This window comes from Amblyomma maculatum, chromosome 4 (assembly GCF_055883805.1).
Source record: "Amblyomma maculatum isolate TAMU_Amacu chromosome 4, ASM5588380v1, whole genome shotgun sequence".
In the NCBI taxonomy this organism is placed as follows: Eukaryota; Metazoa; Arthropoda; class Arachnida; order Ixodida; family Ixodidae; genus Amblyomma; species Amblyomma maculatum.
The window spans coordinates 102,853,710-102,875,923 of NC_139347.1; the positions used below are offsets into that span (position 1 = coordinate 102,853,710).

At 44.2% G+C, this 22,214-nt stretch overlaps 1 protein-coding gene across 5 annotated transcripts; it reads left to right on the top strand.

Moving 5' to 3' along the window:
* The first annotated feature begins 3,445 nt into the window (after nt 1–3,445).
* Nucleotides 3,446–19,685, top strand: LOC146191892 (retinaldehyde-binding protein 1-like). Of its 5 annotated transcripts, none has more exons than XM_084602334.1 (7): nt 3,446–3,542; nt 3,684–3,824; nt 5,683–5,812; nt 11,590–11,841; nt 13,901–14,094; nt 18,862–18,972; nt 19,419–19,685. In XM_084602334.1, the coding sequence occupies exons 2-7, from the start codon at nt 3,822–3,824 to the stop codon at nt 19,593–19,595; spliced, it is 867 nt and encodes a 288-aa protein (XP_084458460.1). In that variant the 5' UTR covers nt 3,446–3,542; nt 3,684–3,821; the 3' UTR covers nt 19,596–19,685. The 5 variants fall into 5 exon arrangements, with proteins under 5 accessions (XP_084458460.1, XP_084458458.1, XP_084458459.1 ...); XM_084602333.1 differs by having other exon boundaries at nt 3,486–3,629; XM_084602332.1 differs by having other exon boundaries at nt 3,484–3,824.
* The last annotated feature ends 2,529 nt before the right edge of the window (nt 19,686–22,214 follow it).

Below are 22,214 nucleotides of genomic sequence, written 5' to 3' on the forward strand. Positions count from 1 at the left end.
CAGATTTAGCTTTGAGGATACCTGTAATGACTGCTTTGTTAACTATAGTTTTTCTAGAGAGTCATTACTTTCATTTTCTTCAGGATCGTGTGGGACACGATAAACTATTAGGTTGTTTCTTCTGGAACGGTTTTCTAAATCGTCTAGTTTCATCTCTAGAACTGAAACCAACCCCTGGAGGCTGGCCACTTCGTCCAAAAGGTGTGAGACTTTGTCGTCAAGGGCATTAAGGTTTTCTAATTTTGCATCAATAGCAGTTAGACGTTGCTCTTTTATTTCTTTGATGTCTGTCGCTATTTCTTGAAGCTGTTTCATTAGCTCATCCATGTCGGGGCCAGGATTGTACTCGATGTCTCCAGCCAACAGAAGTTGTTTTATGATATATAATATCAACTCATATAGCAAAGGACATTGCAGCCTTGGACACGGCAGCACAACCAAGAACGAATTGTCTGAAAGGATGCATTTGCCAAATTTTCGGCTCACCTGAAAAAAGTAGGCGAGCGGGTTATTATACTGCATGCTTGCAGTGCCGCCGTGACCAATATTTCTACAATTCGTGTAGATGCCTTTCATACATGTCCAGTTCTACGGTAGGGCAGTACTGGGTTCCGCGTCTGCGCTCCGTGTTTCTGGGAAAGGGTGGTCATTGTAAATGCCGGCGAAGACCAGGCTCGGGTATAATGACAGCACGTGAGGATAGCTTTCTTCTATGAATCGGATTGATAATTCTATTGTCTCATAGTCTTGCGATGCGTAGTTTGCTGGCACCAGGAGCAAGGTGACAGCTATCTGAAAAAGTAGATGGCCGGATTATTTTACCGCATGCTTGCAGTGCCGCCGTGCCCGAAACCAACCGCATTTTCTCAAAACTAGGGGTACGCAGACTGCTACACTTTTTCGACCGGACGATCTGTATACGCTGTCACGTGGGCAAAAACAGAAAAATACATGCGTACGTGCGAGCATGTCTTTCATCGGGCTCACAGTGGACATAGTCGAGTCTTAAATATCACCTCAACAGCTGCATTTTGCATGACAGTTAGGAAAAAATACTAGGTGCTATAGCGATAGAGGTAATGGATTCGTATCGATATATAAACTCGTACGCGTCGTGTACCCGGCGCGGTGGCTCAGTGGTTACGGCACTCGACTACTAAACCTAAGGATTCTGTAAAGAATCGTTTTTTTTTAACTTCTTAAAAATTTATTTTCATTCTGGCAAAAAACATTCGTTCACGCTTTCCTTGTTGTCGGAGGCTGCTGGCTCCCTTTTCACGTATTTGATAACGAGCCAAACATTTTTTTGGTATCCTTTTCGGCTTCTTTTTTGCTGATCAACTCTAAATATATGTACAGACGATTCCCGACATAAGGAAGGAAACATATTAAGCGGTAATGAAGAGGAAGAATTAGACAGGTAGCCAGACTAACTCTCTTGAAGCCAAACAAAAGAAACCTTATGCGGAAGAGCAAAGCCATGCATGTGTATAACAATAAACTAAAACTCTCCGTCGGCAATAATTCCATGAGCACCCTCTTGTCTTCCGCATCACAACCACCATTATTATCGGCTCTTGTCTACTCAAACAAGACTGCGTGCTCCTACGATGGCGCTATTAAAAGATAGTGCAATGTCTAGTGATATGTTTTTGCCCAGGACATGGCAGAGATGTCAGCACCGAAACTGACTTTTTCGCGAAACGAGCCGCATTGGCGAAGATAATGCTCATGATAACTCGTCCCCCGAGAGCAAATAACGAACAATAAACATGGGCCCAAGTAGCCAAGCCAGCATTGCGCAAACGAGTAGGAAAAGGCTGATCACCTGGCAATATTTACACAGACATCAATGACACCTGCTCACCCAGTATAGATAAGTGAACATGCTGACGTTTGCACAGTCACTTGTTTTCTCCAACGATATGCACTCGTGACATAGGCATCGCTCTATTGCGGGATGTCAGTCAGCTTACAGATAATGCGAAGGCGACGTATTTGATAAGCATGCTTTGTTGGTTCTAGTCTGCGTTAACTGAGACCTCGTCATTAAAGTGGTTGGACAAAATTTAGCGCACACTAAAAAAAAAAAAAGTTTGCTGTCAAGTGCTAGTGGGCTCCTTTTTCGTTTCTTTACATTTTTCTTATTTTTTTTTAAAGGGGGGGCGGGTGCAGGCTGCCACGCCTCACAGCGAAGGCACTTTTTCAAATTTTGAGACTGCTATATTAGAAGCCATCAGATGTTTTTACGGCATATGCTTTTATGGCTTATGGTGTTTAACGTAATGAACCGGAACAGGCTGTGAGGGATGGCATAATGAAGGGTTCTGGTAATTTCAACCATCTGGTGTTCTTGCGCTTTGAGTTCCGCCTCTATCGAAACGCGGCCGCGGCCGGGATCGTACTCCCTTCATCGGGATCAACAATCGAGTGCGCTAACCACTGGGCTATCGAGGAGGGCCAAGGTATCCGAGCACAATACCGATAGTAACATATTTGCAATATTTTCAACCCTTTCACGATCAGTACCAGGTTTCAGCTTACTTGCTCTTTTGCAGAGCCGTATTTTCTATTTTAACATATTTGTATCTAAATCTTAAATCAACCAGGCAATGCGCACACAAGTGCCTTCCTGGGTCGTTCTTTTCGTATCCCGGAGCACTGATACGTCATGTCCATGCCACGTTTTCTACCCTGCATCTTTGCGGAATATCATTTTAAGTTCTGCGATTTGCGATTTTGTCCTGATTTTTGGGGTATTTCATTCAATTTTCATTGTTGAGGGCACCTAGCTTCCGTGCTGTGTTACTTTCGGTATTTTATTTGAGAGCGTTGATTTGGCGCTTCGCTTTACTGTGACCTTAGTGCTGATAAGTACGGTGGCGTTCTTCATTTCGTCATCTCATAGCCTCCTTCGGTAGGTCAGCGTTGAAGCTTTATGGTTTCAATTGTGGTCCTGCTTCCTTCGGTTTCTGTATTCCTGCTTTTCAGCCGAATGAGCAAACTTGGAACATCTTATTTCTCAGTTCAATGGGTAACCCACTTGGCTATCGAAGCCTAGCGGCTATCCGTTGCCAGCTGTAGGCAATGTTGTATCAAGAGAGGTGACAGAGCAATTAACAGGTAAAAGAAATCGCTGGAAAATACACCCTCTCCAACTATCTTCTTAGACGTTTTAGTCGGATAAATATAAACGCTCTCCAGTCAAGCAGGATGGGCCCCTTGGAGCTAAAGAGGAAAACAATATTGCAAACAAAGAGTACAGTGGGTAAAATACTCGCAGCTGCGTCAAGCAAAGTGACCTCGCCGCATTCAGAAAAACAAAAATGAACACAAACTCGGCGATAAAGACAAGAAACACGGGAACTTCGCGTGTTTATCGTTGCCGTAAGAGAGGAGGCCAGTTGCCGCGGTAACCCAGCTCGGATAGCAGCTGCGAGAGTACCGTACATCGCGCGACCCCCTAAGCTGCGTGCGCTTGTACCCAAACTACTTTCATTCTGTCGGCGGCCTCGCCGCAGTAATCATCGCTCGCGCTTCAGGTGAAACGTGGCCAGCTGGCTCTGTGCCTCTTTCCAACGTCCATCAGGAAGCTTGATCTCCGCGGTCACTTGTGAAGACACCAATGTGTGTGTGTGTGTGTGCGTGTGAGTGAGTGATGGAAGTGAATCTCTTGATTGCAGGAGCACGCGATCGCAAACCAAGACACCAGCTTCTCGTCCATTAGAAGTGCCGCCTCCTACTTTACTCCGTGGGTTCGACCACTCGATTCTGTCTTAACCCCGACTGGCTTCTCAGAGTTTGAAGCTCGCCGTACGAAAATGGTGAGTGCAAGTCGCGGAGCTAGCGTAACTCGCACCTCAGTTCTAAATTTTGATGTCAGCTTATTCTTAAATTGCACAAAAAACTCAATACAGCATTACTTCTATTCAAACTGACTTAAGTGGATGCGTTTGACTTTTTCCTAACTCGGGGTGGTTAGCCAGAGCTGGTTTCATAGAAATAAAATCGAACTAAAGCTCAATCGCACAATTTAAGCCGATGATGTGCAGAAAGGCAGTCTATGCGGTCGCTATCGTGGGCAATTAAATTGTCTACAGTCTACTCTACACATCGATTAGTCAAGACTATTTGCAATGCTAACGATTACAAATTTGCCGCTTAAAACTAGTTCGCACTGAATAACTGCAACTAATAAATCTAATGAAGTCAAGTGAAGTCAAGCTAATCATGGGCTCTTTTACTCTCAGCATCCAATTAGGCCAAGAGAAAGCACTCCGGGCTTGGATCAAGTAATGTTGAAGCGATTGCGAAGAAGCGTATAGTTCAGAATCGTTTGGTAACAATAATATCCGTCTCAAGAGTGCTTTTGGCGACCGTTGTGTCTGTCCTTTTAATGAACATCATTTGCATAACGTTTCGCCGTCCTAACAGAATCTACAACTCAGTGCTACAACTGACGCTACCAAGTTTACGTGAAAGACAGCCCGAAATTCGAAGCTCCTCGGACTTCCCAACAATCGTGCGTGGCTCGCAGCTGTCATTTCGGCCGTTCTGAGAGTCCACCACACAGAAGATGATGCGTTCGTGAAACACTAACTACTGAAATGTACCAAGCGTCTGGTCTAAGCTTTGCTCCCTGTATGGTCTTAAAAGTCCGACCCACTGTTTGCTGACACCACCTATCGATTTCAGAAATTCTGCTGGGTTCTGAGCTGCTTGTGTTGGACGGTTTTCTTCGGGTGCAAAAACTGTTCAGTTCGTGTAACCAACGTGCTAAGACTCGAACGAAGTACACAGTAAAATGGGCGGTACGAATCGCACGTTGAACTAAATTCTCAGCCATAGCACTGGAAAAAAAGAACTCCATGCTCTTCTTTTTTTTTTTTTTTGTTCAGCCGTCAACGACATAACCTTGCAGTCTAACTTGAATAGCACATAGCAGCGCTTTACGGCACAATTTAGAGAGGGCTTTCCACACGTAAGTACGCTTTAGGATGGGCTGCTACCTATGGGATGACGAACAGAAATATCTACAGAAGTGAAAGCAAAATCTCGGGTCACTTGATAACATCTGTAACTTTTTTGTATTTTAAGCATTCGACTTGCGATTGGCTGTTTCACTATGCTCTGCAATTTCACGAAGGTGAAGCAAAAATGCATACACTGCGGCCTTTTTGTGAGGAACTAACCTTAACATCTGCGTTTTTATGACGACAACGAACGTTTATAGAAGTATGTACGGCGGAGAACTGACTGCGTGTAACTGAATGTGACCGACGTGTGGATAACGCTTTTGCATATCAGTAATGAAAATGCGAGCTTCAAGAATTTTTCTGAATTGCTAAACCAAAACACTCTCACACGCTTTGACCTCGGGGAGCTCAAAACGTGTCCAATGCGAATTCGTACAAATTGACATCGATAACAAGCTGATATTTGGACTTCCATTTACGACGTACTCCGATACCAGCGCTCGGTGCCTTTGACGATCCTCGCAACACGCCTGTTACAGTAAAATAGGCCGTTGTGATAGACCTGCTCGGGCACTGCTGTACCTATTAGTGCGGAAATTTCAGCTCTTCGGCTTATCGGTCGTGTGCCTATTTACATAACGGGAGGTTGACTTGTTACTAATCGGTGCGAATTCCGTAATCTTATCTATCTTTATTTCCGTTGCAGTCACTGATCGTTGACCCGACCAACGAGAACTACTCGAAAGAAGACTTGGAAACCTTGGCAAGGTTAGAACTTGGAGAAACGCCAGAAGTAAAGCAGAGGTCACTGACACAGTTGCGCCAGTTGCTTGAAGGTAAAACGTGTATCATCAAACTCGGATTATTCTAGTAACCTCCTTGCCGTGTCGTCGCTTGAAAGCATGCAACTGTTCGATAAACGTTACCGTGTGTTGATTTACGCATCTGATGTAGTTCACAAGTTAACATACAGTCGGCGCTAGCTTCAGCAACCGCAAGCTGTTTTTGTTTTCTTTTTCGTACACGGTTCAGTACTCTGATTATATCTAGCTCGTGTCGCCACGTAGATTCAAGCGTGGAATGCTGCTTTCAATTATCACACTCGTTAAAAACTTCTTGCCACGCAGAGGCCTTGTTGATAGCTCCTAAAATTTTCATCCTTTGCACGCTAATCTTGGCCCGAGGGTCGACAGACGCAGCACAAGAAACCCTTCAAACCGTATAGAAAACATAGAACTGGCCGGCCGGCTTGCCGCCCAAGTAGAAAAAACTCGCGATCCTTCCGCGCCCCACAAGACGACATCCCTGGCAATTAAAATAGCCTTGCACAGCCAACTCGCTCACCCCATACAGCTTCTCCGCATATTCGACATGCCTATGCAGACGAACGGGAATGTCAGGCGCATCCTTCACGTGTGGAACAGCCAGGTCATATAGGAAGCGAACGTGACTAAAGCGTGGTTAATAGTAAGTACCACTTACAGACGAAATGCACGCCCTATGGTCAACGCTTGCGTCATCAGGTGACTGGAGCGCCACCTGCTTTCCTCACTCTCATCCTCACAAAAACCGAATGAGAAATCACGATCCTAAGACAGGCCGTCAAAGCAGCCTTGTGCATACCGCCATACGCCAGCACACACATTCTCCTGCAGCTTGCAGCGCACTACACGGCAGGCGAAATAATCGATGCGCTGCGCAGAGGACCACACAGAATAATGAGGCCCACCACCGATCGCCGATGCCTACTTGGGACATATCACGTGTTGTAGGACAAGCCGTAGGCGGCCGTCTCCATACCTTGATTGCACGACTAACAAAGCCTTCAACCGCTGGCCCAAAACGTGCGCCCCTAGCTACACGCAAGGCACCGACGCGCCCTCACATAACATTTCATCCGCTGATAAGGAAACAGACAAGGCTTCCTGTACACTGGCGGAGCATCCATTACACGAAGGAATCACCACTACTATGAAGATCACAATAGATGTAACCCCCAAGACGACGACAGTCGGCATGCGGACTAAGGGTGCTCCGGTAAAAATTTCACCGAGATAGTTCCCCCGGAACAAGCGTTCGCCGCAAAAAAATGGTCCCGGAAGAAAAAAAAATAAGAACTCCTCATTTGCGAAGCAAGAAAAAAATGTCCCAAGACAGGTGTAGTCGAACTTGGCGTAACGGTAAGCTTTCGCCTGCTCAATGCTCGCAATTGAACGCGTCATGCTGCCGGAGAGACCGCGAGGTAATTGACTCTTCTGCTTCGAGCCGCACTTGTGTGGAAGTGTGCGCGCGTGATTGTGTCTGCGGGCTGTGCGTTTGTTCGCCGGATATTTTGTGTGCGTTCATATTCTATCTTTGGACTAGCGTAAATGAGCAAAGTTGCGACACGACGTTTACGCCTGGATTGCATTTGCGGGTGGCTCCTCCAGAATGTGATGCGCTCAGGTGATGCTTTCAGAATGCACGGCGCACCAAATGTGGGTGCATGCCGCGACGGCTCATTCACGTCCAAGATTGTGGAAAGACGATACGTAAGCTTGAGACGAAATGAATTATTTAGCAACATACAGATGGTAAAAATTTTGTTTAAGGGCTAAGTCATAAGTTTGTCTGCATGTGGCTGCAGCCGAGTAAGATTTAATGAGCCTCATTAAGGCAGTAGCGTACGTTAAAGGCCCAGTTCTTCAGAAAAACAAGCGTTAACAAGCGTTTTCGTTGTGAAACGGAACACACTGTGATGATTTGGCAGGTGACACGGACGTGCATTGATTGCTTGTCCGGCGGTGCGATGATACGAGACCGCGTGAAGTTGCAGTGTTGCCAGGAGCAGCTACCTCGCTTAGCTCCTCTGAGTTGGGAGGGTAGGATAAAAATTGGATTCTGCGGGACCCTTCGATCCCGAGTCACACTGCTTCATGGTCAGGCAGGCGCATTCGTACAGTTTGCTTGAAGTGGCCCTTGCGTAAAGTGGACTTGAGTGGCCTTGCAAAAAATCTGGTCGCTTACAACTGTATGTCAATGAGTAGGAGTGAGATGGTAGAACCAATAAAGGAATTGGAGAATACAAGAATAGCAAAATATATGTACGCGGACGGTAATCCACAGGGGAAGCCCCAGACGGGAACTACTGCTAAGGTTGTCACAATATACGCTTAAAGAGGCAGCTTATAGTGCCTCTAATTTTTTTACGGTATGTTTGCAGTGCTGAGCAAATAATAAAATTTTGGTTTCATTAACAGCATGCTTTGATGATCTAGTTGGGTCTTTATAACTGCAATATAACTCTGCAGCAGAGAATGAACGGAATCACGGAATGAGAAACAGACGAAAACGATATGAATTGCACTACAATTGGGCCCGGTTTAGCCTTTCTCGCCACTCGGGCATGCCTGTTGTGCAGCATTTCTCTCGTGTATTTGTTGCTGATTCCATGTTGTTACTTCTTCTCGGCTGCGGTTTTATAATAGCTTTATCGCTTAAATTATATTGGCGCAAAGCATTGTGATGTTCATTTATTTGTGCTGAAAGCAGCAAACTCACGAATTTGTCTGATTACTTCCGAAGCAAAAAGCAAAATCACGCCGGATTTATCAGACAAATTGGCATCTGCATGCATTCTTTTTTTCTGCACTTCTCTGTGTTGTTGTATATGACTAACACGTCTTATCTCGAACGTTATGCGCCATATTTTAATTGAGCGATGTTTGGAAACAGAGGTCCTCCCGGAAATGAAAATTAAGAGGGAAAAGAGTGTGTCTATCTTCATGGGGAGTTTTTACTGCAGATACCATACGTAGATTTTTTGGCTGCCATAGTGGGAAAAGCAAAAACAAATTATAGGGGACACTTAGAGTCCGCCTTTAAGGGTATGATGCGATAGCGTACACTACCAGCCAACATGTGAAGCCCCACTTAAGCCAAGCCGTACAAACATGCCTGCATGGCCTAGGGGTGACTTTGATATCGCCCTCTCATATGAAAGGAAAAGTCCGAGTTGGCCGCTCATGCCAAACATAGTGTCAAGCAACTCTGCGTCCAGTTAGTGCTCGGACATGTGAGCTGGCAGCTACCGCCTGCCAGCCCCATGCCCTTGATTTTTCGCTCACAAGAGTAAAAACGGTGTCGGACGGCCGCAGACACCGTATTTTTTTGGGACCGGGGCAATTAACGTCATCGCGTTAAAATCAGCGCGAACTAGAAGGAGAACCGATGCGGTGTGTTGAGTGGTAAAGACGCTCGGTTACTGACCGGAAAACCCGGGTTCGAACCTCACCGCGGTCGTAAAGTCTTAAACCAACTAAATCGAACTCGGTTGGGCACAGGTGATTTCGTATCAGAATTCTGATGCGACCGTTCTTTATGCGGCGTTCAGGGTGGTGTCATGAAATTTCGTTACTTGTTTAACACATCTGTTACTGAAGTCGGAGGTCAGTTTGCGATAATGATTCGAGCCGACGACCTATCCATATCCGTTTCTATGCTGTTTTTATTTGGAGATGCTCACCTAGTAGGGAGACATCGCTTAGAACCAATTCTTAAGCAAAATTAATAAGCAATTCACGGTATGAAGCAGCGCTGTTAAAGGCGCTATCACATCTACTTTTAAAGAGAAGCTTCAGCGTGCCGCGACTTTTTTTCACCTATTTTGTAATCAAGTACCTCCATGATTACATTATTATTTCCCATCGATCAGCTCAAGAAGACCCACCGATATGCTTTCCTTAGTCCTACAATTCATGTTATATGCGGTGATATCTGTGAAATACAGTTTGACGAAACGTTTATCAATGATCATTGTGATGGTGGTTCTTGCTGTCATAACACACCTTTTAGAACCAATAATGGAGATGTGCTTGAAGCTGGTGGCACTAAGTTTTCTTTTCGCTCGCTTTGTTCAAACATTTTCGCTATAATTTTATTTTTTACTTCATGATCACTGAATGCTCAAACAAAACCACTTATTACGTTTATAACACGGTCACCAACTGTGACATCAGTTCTATTTGCGGCTGCCTTGAAATTTATAACCAAAACATTATTATTCTCCTTGCGGTTGAATTCTGCATGCCACTACATTGCGCTTAAAAAGAACTCCGTTCCCTGCAAAGGAAACCAAGTTATGTGCCGTTTTATGGTGCACAAGCAACTGCTGCTATCCTTTGCCAACGAAGGAAAGTTACAGTGTAATATCATTTACCCACATATATACCGCATTGCTCCAGTAACAGCCTTACATAATAAAACCAGAGCAGCATAGATATTTGTGGAAAGCTGTCGGAGCTTTCGTGCATTGATCAAATTCTCCTTCACTATCGTAAAAGACACGCACAAGATGGGTACAATTAATTTTTATTGATGGTTATGAACTGCTTAAGTAATAAAACAAACTGTCTCGAATAAAAAGACACACCAAACATAAAATATGAGCCAGGGAACCATGCCGCTATAGCTTCTTTCCCATCTAGACTCATTCAAAGCTCGTCAGACGTGGTATTGCCACTGTTTCCGTAATGTCCTGAGGAAATCGCGTGGGCATGCAATGCAATACTACTTTCGTAATCAGGTAGGGTACCTGGAGGCAGCAGGATACGCCACGTATTTTTTACCTCCGCCTGGGAGAGCATGTTGAAAGATACCTTAAGTTCAGGTTGCAACGGAGCCACGTAAAGGTAAATAGAAAAACAAAAACGAAGGTCGCTGTTATCCGGTACATGTGAAGGATTTCATACAGCCTCAACAGAGTGGCTTCTCGTGCCAATGTGAATTGTTTTTAGTTTCTGTGCCCGGTAAGCTCTCAAAGCTTTGTCGTATAGTAGACTGTTGCAACATAAGCAAGGCTGGCTGCGCACAGAACCATTAATAAAATGTTTGTGGCGTGTGCTCATTAGTTGTATACAGGTTTTCACTGTCATGTAGCACGCACTACTTGAGTAAAACAGGCAGCTGTCTCTATGACCGGCTAAGAGAACACAATAAAAAGGTGAACGATACTATGACTGGCCATCTTGGCATCCATTGCAGAGGTTGCACGAAAAAAAAAAAAAAAAGAAACTACGAGAAAAAAAAGTTGTCTTTGGCACCCAATTTGCAGCAAGTGCGAAGATTCGACGGATAGATGCGTCGAAACCACGAGAGGAATTATTGAAGCCAACGAAATTCATAGACTCAAATAAATGGGAATGCATCGCCCTGTAAGAAAATAAACTATATGCGCTTGCTTAACATCGATAAGGAAATGCGCATAGGTGGTAATATTCACGTGAATGTTGCTACGCGCAAAACTCTTTTGGCGCTATTCTTGTTATTTTTTTTGTGTGTGTGTATGGTCATTTGACAATCTTTGCTAACGTGCGAAATCCTCCGTGAAATTAGTTGTAAGCCAGTACCGCGTCTACGTATTCCTCACATCTTCGTCTTTGCGGCGCTGTACAGATAATGACAAACCAACATACCCAATCCTTCACTTCCTTTGGCTTCCGTGCTGTATAGTTGTCGCAACTATGAAGCGCTAAGGGTATTGGCAAGCAAAGTAAAATTTATTTCGTGTGTCAAGGCTCTATAGTAGTATTGCAATGGTACATGTCAGCCATAATTATTTTCGTTTTGTCTTCAGGAGAGCCTGGCCTTCTAATTCCGCAAGATGACGACTTTCTGCTCATGTTTTTGCGAACCCGCAAGTACAAGGTGGAGGATGCATTCCAAACAATTAAAAAGTACTTTCGATCACGAAGAGAGATGCCGGAGTACTTCGAAGAGCTCAGTACTTCCAGCGACTTGTACAAGACTTTTTTCCGCGACCACAAGCTCATTATGTACTCCAAGGACAGGGATCAGCAAGGCAGAGTGGTGGCGTTGGTAAATTATGGTAAGTGCTTCAAATATTGAAAATTTCTTCACCCTTTAGCAACAATAACACTTTCACCACTGTGAACCTGTTTATGATTTAACGTGCAAAAGAAGGTGACGGTGAAGCGAACTTTTCAAGTCTTCTTATACCCATTTTGCCTCTAACAGTGCAATTCCAAGACCGAATGACATTCATTAAGCCCGTTAAAACAACGCATCGTTTTAGCGCTTTTCTTTGCGTTCTATAGTAATACGTTCGCAAGCGCGTCGACGTCACCCTCTGTAATTTTATATGAAATGAGTTGATATTAAAATGACTAATCATATTTTATCTGTTCGTATACAGAAGTAAGAAAAAAAGTAAGAAAAAAATTTGAGTTAGTCAAACCTTGGAGTAAGCTTGAGTAAAATAAATTCACAATAACTAATGCCAGATGTTTTTGTTTTGTGCTTACATAGAACCAGGATACGAGTTTATTCCCTTGCGCAACCTTCGCAAACTGCCTCTCGGTTTCCTTTTTCAGATTTGTTACGAAAAGCTACAATTGAGTTTTAAACTAAGGTGCAGGTGGTAGAATTTTTCCGTGGCACTTATTTCAATTAACAATTAATTTGCTTCTTCCAATTTCACGCGAAGTGCTTTGCTACTTAAAAATGAAGTGATATTCCCATGTTACTTATAATAGGTGATCTAACCAAACGCCCTCTACTCATCCTGGATAAGCTCTCCTTCTCTAAGCAAATGCTATTCTCTACCCAATCTCCAATCGCCTGTACAGGCATACATCGTCATGCACAGACGCGCTGGAATATCGGTATGAATAATTTACCACTCGCCACCGAATACTCTGTGCTTAAGCAGATGTTAAAAATCAAGCTTTTGCTACCTTGTGATGCTATAGCGCTCTTTTCCGCTACTACGGAGTATTCTTTCCCATTCCTTTTATTCTTGACAAGTCTAGCGCAGCCCTGCAACGTTACTACTGCGCACGCTAGCGGTAGCAGCTGGTGCAATCTCTAGAAAAATAATGCGCGCTCAAGTTTATTTCTGTGACTTTGCGCTTATGAAACTAAATGCAATGTTTGACTTGATGGCTTCCCATACCTTACGTTTTTTGCCTTCAGCATACTGGTCAGTGATATATCATCGCGATATATCTTAATATATATTTCGGGCTTTAATATCCAAAATTATGATGGCGCCAATATTATTAATTTAGACAAAATATTGAAACAGGCATGCACATCCGTTTTCCCGCATTCCATATTTATTTGTTTGGATACGATGTCCGTAGAGTCTGCTTGGTTTTTCTAGAGATATGTATGCCACTTAAGTAATCAGGGCTGCTTCACGTACACGGTAATTTTCACCTCTTCATCAGCCTGACTACGCCCAATGCAGGACAAAGGCATCTCCCATATCTTTCCAATAAGCCCGTTTCTGTGATAGCCGCGGCCACGTCCTCTCGCCAAAGTTTTCATTCACTCGACTAATGTTGTTCCGCCCAATATTACACTTGCGTTCACTTGGAATCCAGTTTGTTACATTTAACGACGATGGTTTATCTCCTCCTCAATTACATGCCTTGGGCATGTCTACGCTTGCTGCGCTCGACTTGGTTGTCATTAACTCTCGTTGGGTCCCTGAACCACACTGCTTGGTTGCTGTGACCGCTCGCTGGTAAAATGATTACTAGTATTAAGTGAAATAAAGGCAGCGAGAGTGGTTCTTGTGGTTAAATAACTGACAGAGACGTCTGTTTCTATAACAGAGCTGTTTGTCAAAGCTTGTTCATGAAACAAAAATGAGGTAGAAATTTAGATTTTTTTAGGCCCGCTTCTCGAAGCGTTCTCTATCTGTGGCACTCACACGGTTTTTTTTTATTTTATAAATATTGCACTTTTTGTGCCTACTCATCTTGGTTATGACTCTCATTTGTCCAGGCAAGTCAGTCCGGCGCACGGGTCTAATATAATACACATGGTATCACAAGATACAAGGTCACGGCGATGCTGGTGAGGTTAAACGCGACAATGCTTCCAGTGTATAACAAGTGACTTGTTGGTGGCGGTTACAGGCACCTGGAGACCAGACATGTGCTCCATGACGGAGCTAGTCAGGTGTGGCCTGTGGGCCATGGAGTGCCACTTGCTTGAAATGGAGACCCAGATACGAGGATTCGTGGCAGTAATCGACCTTAAAGGCTTCAGTGCTCACCACCTGATGGAGCTGACGCCGTGGTTTCTTCGGAGAACCCTTACCATTGCTCAGGCGAGTACAGGTGGAGGGTCTGTTGCATGGGAGTAGCAAGAAAATCTGTGGCTCGTTACATTCAAAGCTGAGTATTCAAGAGCAATACGTCTTGTGAGCCTGAACGCTGTGAAGCTGTGCTATTCTCTTCTTCCAGTTCACCTGAATGAAATTAAGCCACAGTTAATTTTGAAACGCGCCTATCCATTTCACTAAATACTAATATTCGTAACAGCCAAGAACCAATCACAGGCTTTGTGTCAGGTGGAACTGATTCGTATCTGCAGCTGCTTCATGTACTACAGAGCTCTGATGTGTGGCACGTAATCTGTTCGCAGTCCTTTGCTCTTTTTTGTGCGTATTTATTCTCTGCTTTTCCTTCTTTTCTTAAGATTTTATTTTAATGTGGCATTTGGATACATGCTCCTTAATTTGTTTTTGTTTTTTTATTTCCTGCATTCTTGTTAACTCCCTGATTTCGCCAAGTGTTCTGAAGAAGGACTGATGGAAGTAATTTTTTTTCATTATTCCAACTTAATGGCGTATTGAGTACTGGAAACAGGAAGACATGATATGTAGGCGCACAACTGTGGAATCGAAAACCTCTCGGGCCGGAGAGGTTTCGCAACATTGCAAGTAGCCACTGATGAAGTTTGCTAGCTATAGCATTCTAGAATTGAGACTGAATTCATTGATACTGAGCAGGGCATGTCCTCTCTGCTCAGACATCCAGTTAAGTTTAAAAAAAAAATATTTTACGCTCATAATTCACGGATATAAAGTGCGATGTTATATGAAGCGAGGAACCCAAAAAATATTCATTTTGAAATCCTGGCCCTCAGTAGTCAAACTATATTACAGGTCAGCTAGCGCAGCTAAACTATCTTGAGTTTTCAGTGCAATCGTGCATTCCGGTCTGATTATTAGTTGTCAGTGATTACATTAAAAGAGTGCAGAGCTGATCTGCTCTGTTGAAGGGTAGCTATTATGATTAGTCCTATAATGCCCCGGCCCTCAGTCACCAGCCGCTGCAAAGCAACTGACCACGGCAGCGGTGAAACCTGTGACGGAGCGGGTGGTGCTAAGAATTTCTGGCTCCCCTGAACAGGACGCCATTGAAGACTGACCTTGGCAAAGTTCAATACTAGAAGCCTAGCTAGTAAGGCTAATTTAGCAGTGCTGTTAAAGGAACTAGAGGGTATGAAATGGAATGTCATTGGGCTTAGTGAAGTTAAGAGACCTAATGAGGCATATACTTTACTGAAGGACGGCCATGCATTGGGCATTGTGTTGTCGAGGTTTATCGGAGGGGCGAGAATTAGGAGTAGGTTTTCTTATCGAAAGGATATAGCTGATAATATAGAGGAATTCCATATCATTGACTAGCAGCTTACCATAGCACATCACCTAGTTAACCTTTCTGCCTTTCTGTACGGCTTTCTCTCTCTCTCTTTGAATTCTAACAGAATTTGGTCGAGAATATCGATGCCTCTGTTGTGAAAACTGTGTACAAGTTTTGGTAGATGACAATGAAGGTGATCACCATAATTAGTTTGAGGTCTGGTAACTTTCTACATATATGTATGACGAGTCAGTCGTACTAGTTGTGACTGTCTCATGTTTGATATTTCAGTAAATGTCTTGCAATGTCTCCTAGAACTTAGATAAAATTATCTTAATAGTCTTTGGTTGCGTATTTGTTGAATTAAAAAAAAACTGTGCTTTTCAATGACAGGTTCAGTATGTTCTATACACGTTATGCTTTCAAAAGTGCGCAGAGATGCCTTACAACAGTGTTCAATGCAGTGTAGCTTCTGAACGCAATCTTTTGGGTTATAGTGGAATCGTACAACATTGATTGCAAAAGCCAACACATTCACAGGGCTCGTACTTTTTTTTTTAATAGTCTAAATCGCCGTTGTTAGAAATGTGGCCAATGTGTTTAGAAAAAGTTTTATTAGAAATAAGACATTCACATTAGACATTCACATGAGCGGCGACAAATGACAAAAAGAGAAATTGTGTTTAGAAAAAGTTTTATTAGACATAAGACATTCACATGAGCGGCGACAAATTACCAAAACAGGAATTGCACATGATTAACAACAAAGGAAAGTGTACACAAAATACACCCTAACTAACAAATACATCACAGATCAGTATTTACATACAGAATAAATTGCACAGCCAGTACGAGAGATTGAAATTAACGCTACATAAACTGTTGTTTCACGTCGGAATATTGTACCATACCCTTAAATACTTCCATACCATTGCGTAATAATAGTCAATCGTTGCCCGACAATTAAAAATGATGTCCAAGAACGCTGGACCTACCAAATTATGGCGTCCCGCCGACGTCACATTTCAAATCTTTTATTTTGTTTCATTAGTGTTCATTTTGTGTTGGTCGTTCTTTCTGTTTAGCAGCTTGAATGTTTCGTGAAGCGTCTGGGTGCACTTTCCTTCTTTTATGTACTTTTTGCTGCATAATCGCAGAATGAATGCATTTGATATGTTATTATGATGTCTCTTTTACAAAGTGAGTATCTATTTTTTGTGTTAACTCCTTTTTATGTTATGTCCTTGTTTCTGGTCTGACCTATATATAATAATAATAATTCTTCAACAAGAAAGGAAAGGCGCAGTATCTGTCGTATTTGCTCTGTGGACACCTGAACCACGCCGTTAAGGAAGTGACTGATTTGTTTATAGGATTAAGGGAAAGGCGCGGTAACTGTCTCACTTGTTTTCTGTGAACACCGCAACTGCGCTGTAAGGGAAGGGAGGAAGGTGGTAATGAAAGTGGAAAGAGAGAAAGAGGAGCCGTAGTGGAGGGCTACGGAGTAATTTCGACCACCTGGGGATTTTTAACGTGCGCTGACATCGCACAGCACACGAACGCCTCTTCGTTTCGCCTCCATCGAAACGCAGCCGCCGAGGTCGGGTTCGAACCCGGGTACTCCGGCACAGTAGTCTGGCGTCTTACCACTGCACCACCCCGGCGGGGCTAAGGAAGTGAGGAAGGTGGGAATGAAAGCGGAAGGAGAGAAAGGGGTGCCGTAGTGGACGGCTCCGGAGTAATTTCGAGCACATGGGGATCTTTAACGTGCACTGACATCTCAGTGTTCACGGACGCCTCTTGTTTTGCCTCCATCAAAACTCAGCCGCCGGGGGTCGGGATCGAACCTGGGTATTCCGGCGCAGTAGATGTGCATCTTAACCACTGCACCACCGCGGCATGGTACTGTATTTGCCTCCTCTTCAGTAATTTGCAATGGGCGCTACAGACCAATAGATAAATTTGTTCGACAGGAAGTTCCAGTGGGCGCCAAGAAAGAAGGTCATAAAACGAGCTTTCTATAGGCGTTCTACTGACAGGGCTTTATGGTTTATGAACATCATGATTTTAATATACAAAGTGAAGCACACAAAATGCGATAAGTAAGCAGTCACTAGACCAACTGGACACCCCTCTAATGTCTTATGGGGCTAAACAACATGACTGAATATAGTTTGGCAGCCAGGCAGTAATACTGAGTGTATTTTGCCCGACGCGCTCGGCGCACGCACCTGACGGCAGAATATAATGGTGGTCTACGAACAGCGGATGCGCTGTCAAGCAAGCTGTATAGTTGCACGACCAGCGGCCGTGGCCGACTTTTTTGCACAAGGAGGAAGACGAACCTATGTTTGACCACACAGCCGTATCAGCAGAAAAGTTTATTATTTTCTATCTCTCTAGTCTTACCAGCAATACTGCATTAACACCGCTTCTTGGGCTAGTTGGTGCATACTTGAATTGGTGAAAAGATTGCTCCGAACCATGCACACCACAAGAAAAAAGACCACACCAAGAAAGAAGGGCCCGAGTCTCGTCTTCTCTCTTGTGGTGTGCATGGTTCTGCGCAATTTTTTTTTTCACCAATTGTTTCCAAAAAGCAATGATTGTCATGCCTGTGTTTATCTATGCTGAACAAAACAGTGTGCGTGAGTGCGAGGTATGCTATTTTCTAAGTCTGCGCTTTTTAGCGGGAAAATAAAAGTAATGATAAGTAATGATAACCTCCCAAGCTATTACCAACCCATCGCCTTTCAGGACCCTCTATCTCGCTCCTTCTCACTCTTTTGTCTAAAAGAATAAATTTTTCCTCCCTCAACCTTGCCACCTTGCTATGGTCGACAAGTCGATAAACGCTCGCTCCTTCTCGTTCTTCTGTCTAAAGAAAGAGATTTTCCCTCTATCCACCTTGTCACCTTGGTACGGTCGACAGATGCCACCATAAGGCTCATTTGCAGTTCGTCACGGTGAACGGGTGATAATTAAATGATTGAACAAAATTTTATAGCCACCTGTTCATCGTGGCAGTTGGGAATTAAATTAATCAACTAAGTATTTTAGGTCATATAGCTGGCGCTGCAGATTTCATGGTAAAATACAGTTATATTGTTAGATCCAACCTGCTTGTGCTGTACACATGTATGGTGCCACGGGCCTAGCCAAGGAATTTATGTCTCCCCTTTTCCCCGGTGCCATGGCAATACTATATCGTATTTTATAAATTTGAAACAAATTGAACTAAATTACAATAGTAAGAATATTACTCCTTTCCCACATGCTTCTAGTTTAATCGAGCACTGCATCGTCCATGGTGTTCGCTTCCGCTTTTGATTTTATCTCGAATTCATGACTGTTAGAACAAATTCCTGGCAGGTACTCACTGCTAAGGACTGTTGTGGAAAAAAATATATTTCTGTTCTTTCTATGATTATACTCTTTTCTCTTAGGACTCTTTACCAGCCAGAATCAAGGCCATGTACTTCCTAAACACACCGGTTGTCTTTGAAGTAGTTTATACTATTGCGAAGCCATTCCTGAAAGCCAAGCTGAAAAACAGGGTAAGTCTATTACTATACCGTAGATGCTACATATTCATGCTCACACAAAGACACTATAAAAATTCGAGCATACCTTCTACGCCTCTTCTCAGCATTTAAACGAGTTCGAGCCGTCCATCTTTCAGTTTTATAATAAGCATGCCACGGCAAAATAAAAATTCAAACTGAAGTAGACGTAAACCTCTTTTAGTCGTAGTAAAAAAGGCCGATGAAAAATGCTGGTATGTGTAGACCAACCACTACATGTGGTTATAAAGCAGATCAAAGCTATAAATATTGTGCAGTTAATTTAGTTCGAATCGGAGGAATTATTTTGGGCACAGATACTGGCTTCCGTAGAGGGTCCGATAATTTTAAATCTAGAAGCCATAACATGTTCTAAAAGTCGTGCCCTTCTTAAGTATATGGAATCACAAATTTCTGTTCTTTTCGTCCTTTTTTTTCAGCTTCATTTCATTCGCAAAGACGTGTCCGAACTCCTTGGTGTCATTCCTTCCGATTTGATTCCGAAGGACTGTGGTGGAACGCGGGAAGATTTCGACTACGACCGACAAGAGAACTTTTTCTCTGGAAAAGCTAGCCACATAGAAAAAATCCGCCAGTGCGGATACACCTCAAAGTAGTGAAACGTTACGTTTCTGTTAGTGTTTCTTTTTCTTTTTTTTTTGTGACTGGATTTTTTTCTTTACAGCAGAAATATATTTACAAGAAACAATGAACAAGATTTGTTTTCAGTTTGTTATATTTGAGACAAAGACCAAACCGAAAATTTCTTGCGTTTTTGCATTTTGGTAAGCCTCCTTTCTACCGTTCTAAGTGAGAAATCATTCACTGTACTTGTTTAAGTTACTTCGCTCGAGCACCAAAAGAGATCCAGCTCCGGCAGTTACACTTCGGTTGAGAGAATGTTTTTCCTGCGTATATCTGAAAACAAAAGATAGGTCTCCTGTAATACTAGCGCTGGAGATTCCGTATGCCTTGCCTGTTTTGAGTAATTGAGAACGCAGTTAAAAGGCTGAACACGCTTTTTTCGCACAACATGGTACATAAGTCTTCTTTACATGTACCCGACAGCGGAGGGTCGCATTGGGAAGTTGAGTTGAATGGACTCGGCCCTATCGGGTGTACATGAACCCGACCCGACGAGCGCAGAACCAGCTCTGGACGAGCGGCGATTACGGCGGCACCTCGCAGAGAACTAGCAGAGGTACCCGATTCCGGGTTTTCCCCCGCGCATCTCTAGCGTTTTCCGCGCTGTTCTCCTATCCCACTGTGCCCCGACTCAACCCGACAGCGTTTGCATGCTTCCTGCAGCGGGGTCGAGTCCAGTCAACCCACCCCTGCTCCGAAGTTCACTCCACATGACCCCTCGACTTCTGGACCCAACCCGACAGCGTTTACATGAATCCTGTAACCGATTTTCGACCCAATAACTCATCTCAACCCGCTCCTGTCGCGTTCATGTAAATGCTGCTATAGAAGATATGTAAAAAAAAAAAAATGAATCTTTCGCTTTCTTCTCTTTCTCGATCAGAAATGGTGACAACAATAAGAGTATCGCTACATTTTCGCCGTGCAAGTTCCCGCCCGAATGTTCGCATTAGCCAGATTAACGCGTACGGTACCGTCACTCTTGAAGCAATGTTGCGAGTGCCCATGTTTATACGATAGTATATGTTGCGAGTGCCCATATTTGTACGATAGTATTAGAGCTTTGCCACAAAAACCCCGCAATCAAATTAAAGAAATTTCCTGATTTGTCGAAAGGTGATAATACAGGAGCAGTAGCGGTGCCCCTCTAAATTATGAAGTGGTCGTCCCAACAGTTGAAGGTACACCGCCAAATTTCAAAGTGGTCGTCCGAAATTGAAACGATTCCTAACTTACCATAAAAATTAGACTCCCGATAAATTGTTGGCAAAACAATGAATGTGCCCCTTTAAAGGGCCTTTGAGGTGGACGTTCACCATAAAATGTATTTGGGGTAAAATACCGTTCAGGCAAAGGACCTTCAAGGTAAAAGACTATTCTGTGATTACCTTATAAGATAACGATTCTTTAGTGCAAAGGACCTTTAAGATAAATGATCTTTGGGGTAGGCAGGACGGAGGTAAACACTCTAATGCTATCACAATGTATCATAATATAATTTTGGCCACCTAAACTTGTACCTCATGTGTCCCACAGTCACGTGAACAACGTACAGGTGCCCTCAGTTAGTCTTAATAAACTGAAGCCTCCAAAACCCTTCATATTCTCGCTGCAAGCAAAAGCATCCGCACACGCACACGCACACGCACACGCACACGCACACGCACACGCACACGCGCGCACGAGCACACGAGCACACGAGCACACGAGCACACGAGCACACGAGCACACGAGCACACGAGCACACGAGCACACGAGCACACGAGCACACGAGCACACGAGCACACGAGCACACGAGCACACGAGCACGCACACGCACACGAGCACGCACACGCACACGAGCACGCACACGCACACGAGCACGCACACGCACACGAGCACGCACACGCACACACGCACGCACACGCACACACGCACGCACACGCACACACGCACGCACATACACACACGCACGCACACGCACACACGCACGCACATACACACGCACGCACACACGCATGCACATACACACGCACGCACACACACACCCCGCCGCGGTGGCACAGTGGTTACGGCGCTCGACTATTGTTCCCAAGGACGCGGGATCGAATCCCGGCCTCGGAGGCCGCTTTTATATGGAGACGAAAAGCAAGGCGCCCGTGTGCTGTGCGATGTAAGTGCACGTTAAAGAACCCCAGGGGGCGAAATTTCCGGAGTCCTCCACTACGGCTTCTCTCATAGCCTGAGCCGCTTTGGGATGTTGGAGCGTAAGCACATATAACCTCCGCAATTTTACATTTCTGCGATGAAGATTTGCATATACGTCTCGTGCCGGCCTCATATGTGGGCCAGCTAATTTCGCTCCTCTTGTTCCTTAAACTGGGGGACATCGACCTGCGCTTCCTGACTGAACTGGGACACGTAGCTCGCTCAAGTTATATCTGTCATATTCCAGGTGAACGAAGCCTAGATTCCGCTCTAGGCTCTCACTTTCGTTCTCGCGTTATTCTGAACTCACCGCCACAAACTGCCGTCGTTCACCTGCCTCCTTGCAGCTGTGCTTGCCGCTTCACACCAGTCAAGCGTGTTTCCAGCTGCGACGCTCAGTTGGT

Excerpts from the sequence above, each read along its gene's own strand:
- LOC146191892 (XM_084602331.1), top strand. The coding sequence starts at position 4,397 with ATGAACATCATTTGCATAACGTTTCGCCGTCCTAACAGAATCTACAAC. Across the intron at positions 11,842-13,900 it reads GGTGGCGTTGGTAAATTATG|GCACCTGGAGACCAGACATG; the intron begins GTAAGTGCTTCA and ends TGGCGGTTACAG. Across the intron at positions 18,973-19,418 it reads AAGCCAAGCTGAAAAACAGG|CTTCATTTCATTCGCAAAGA; the intron begins GTAAGTCTATTA and ends CTTTTTTTTCAG.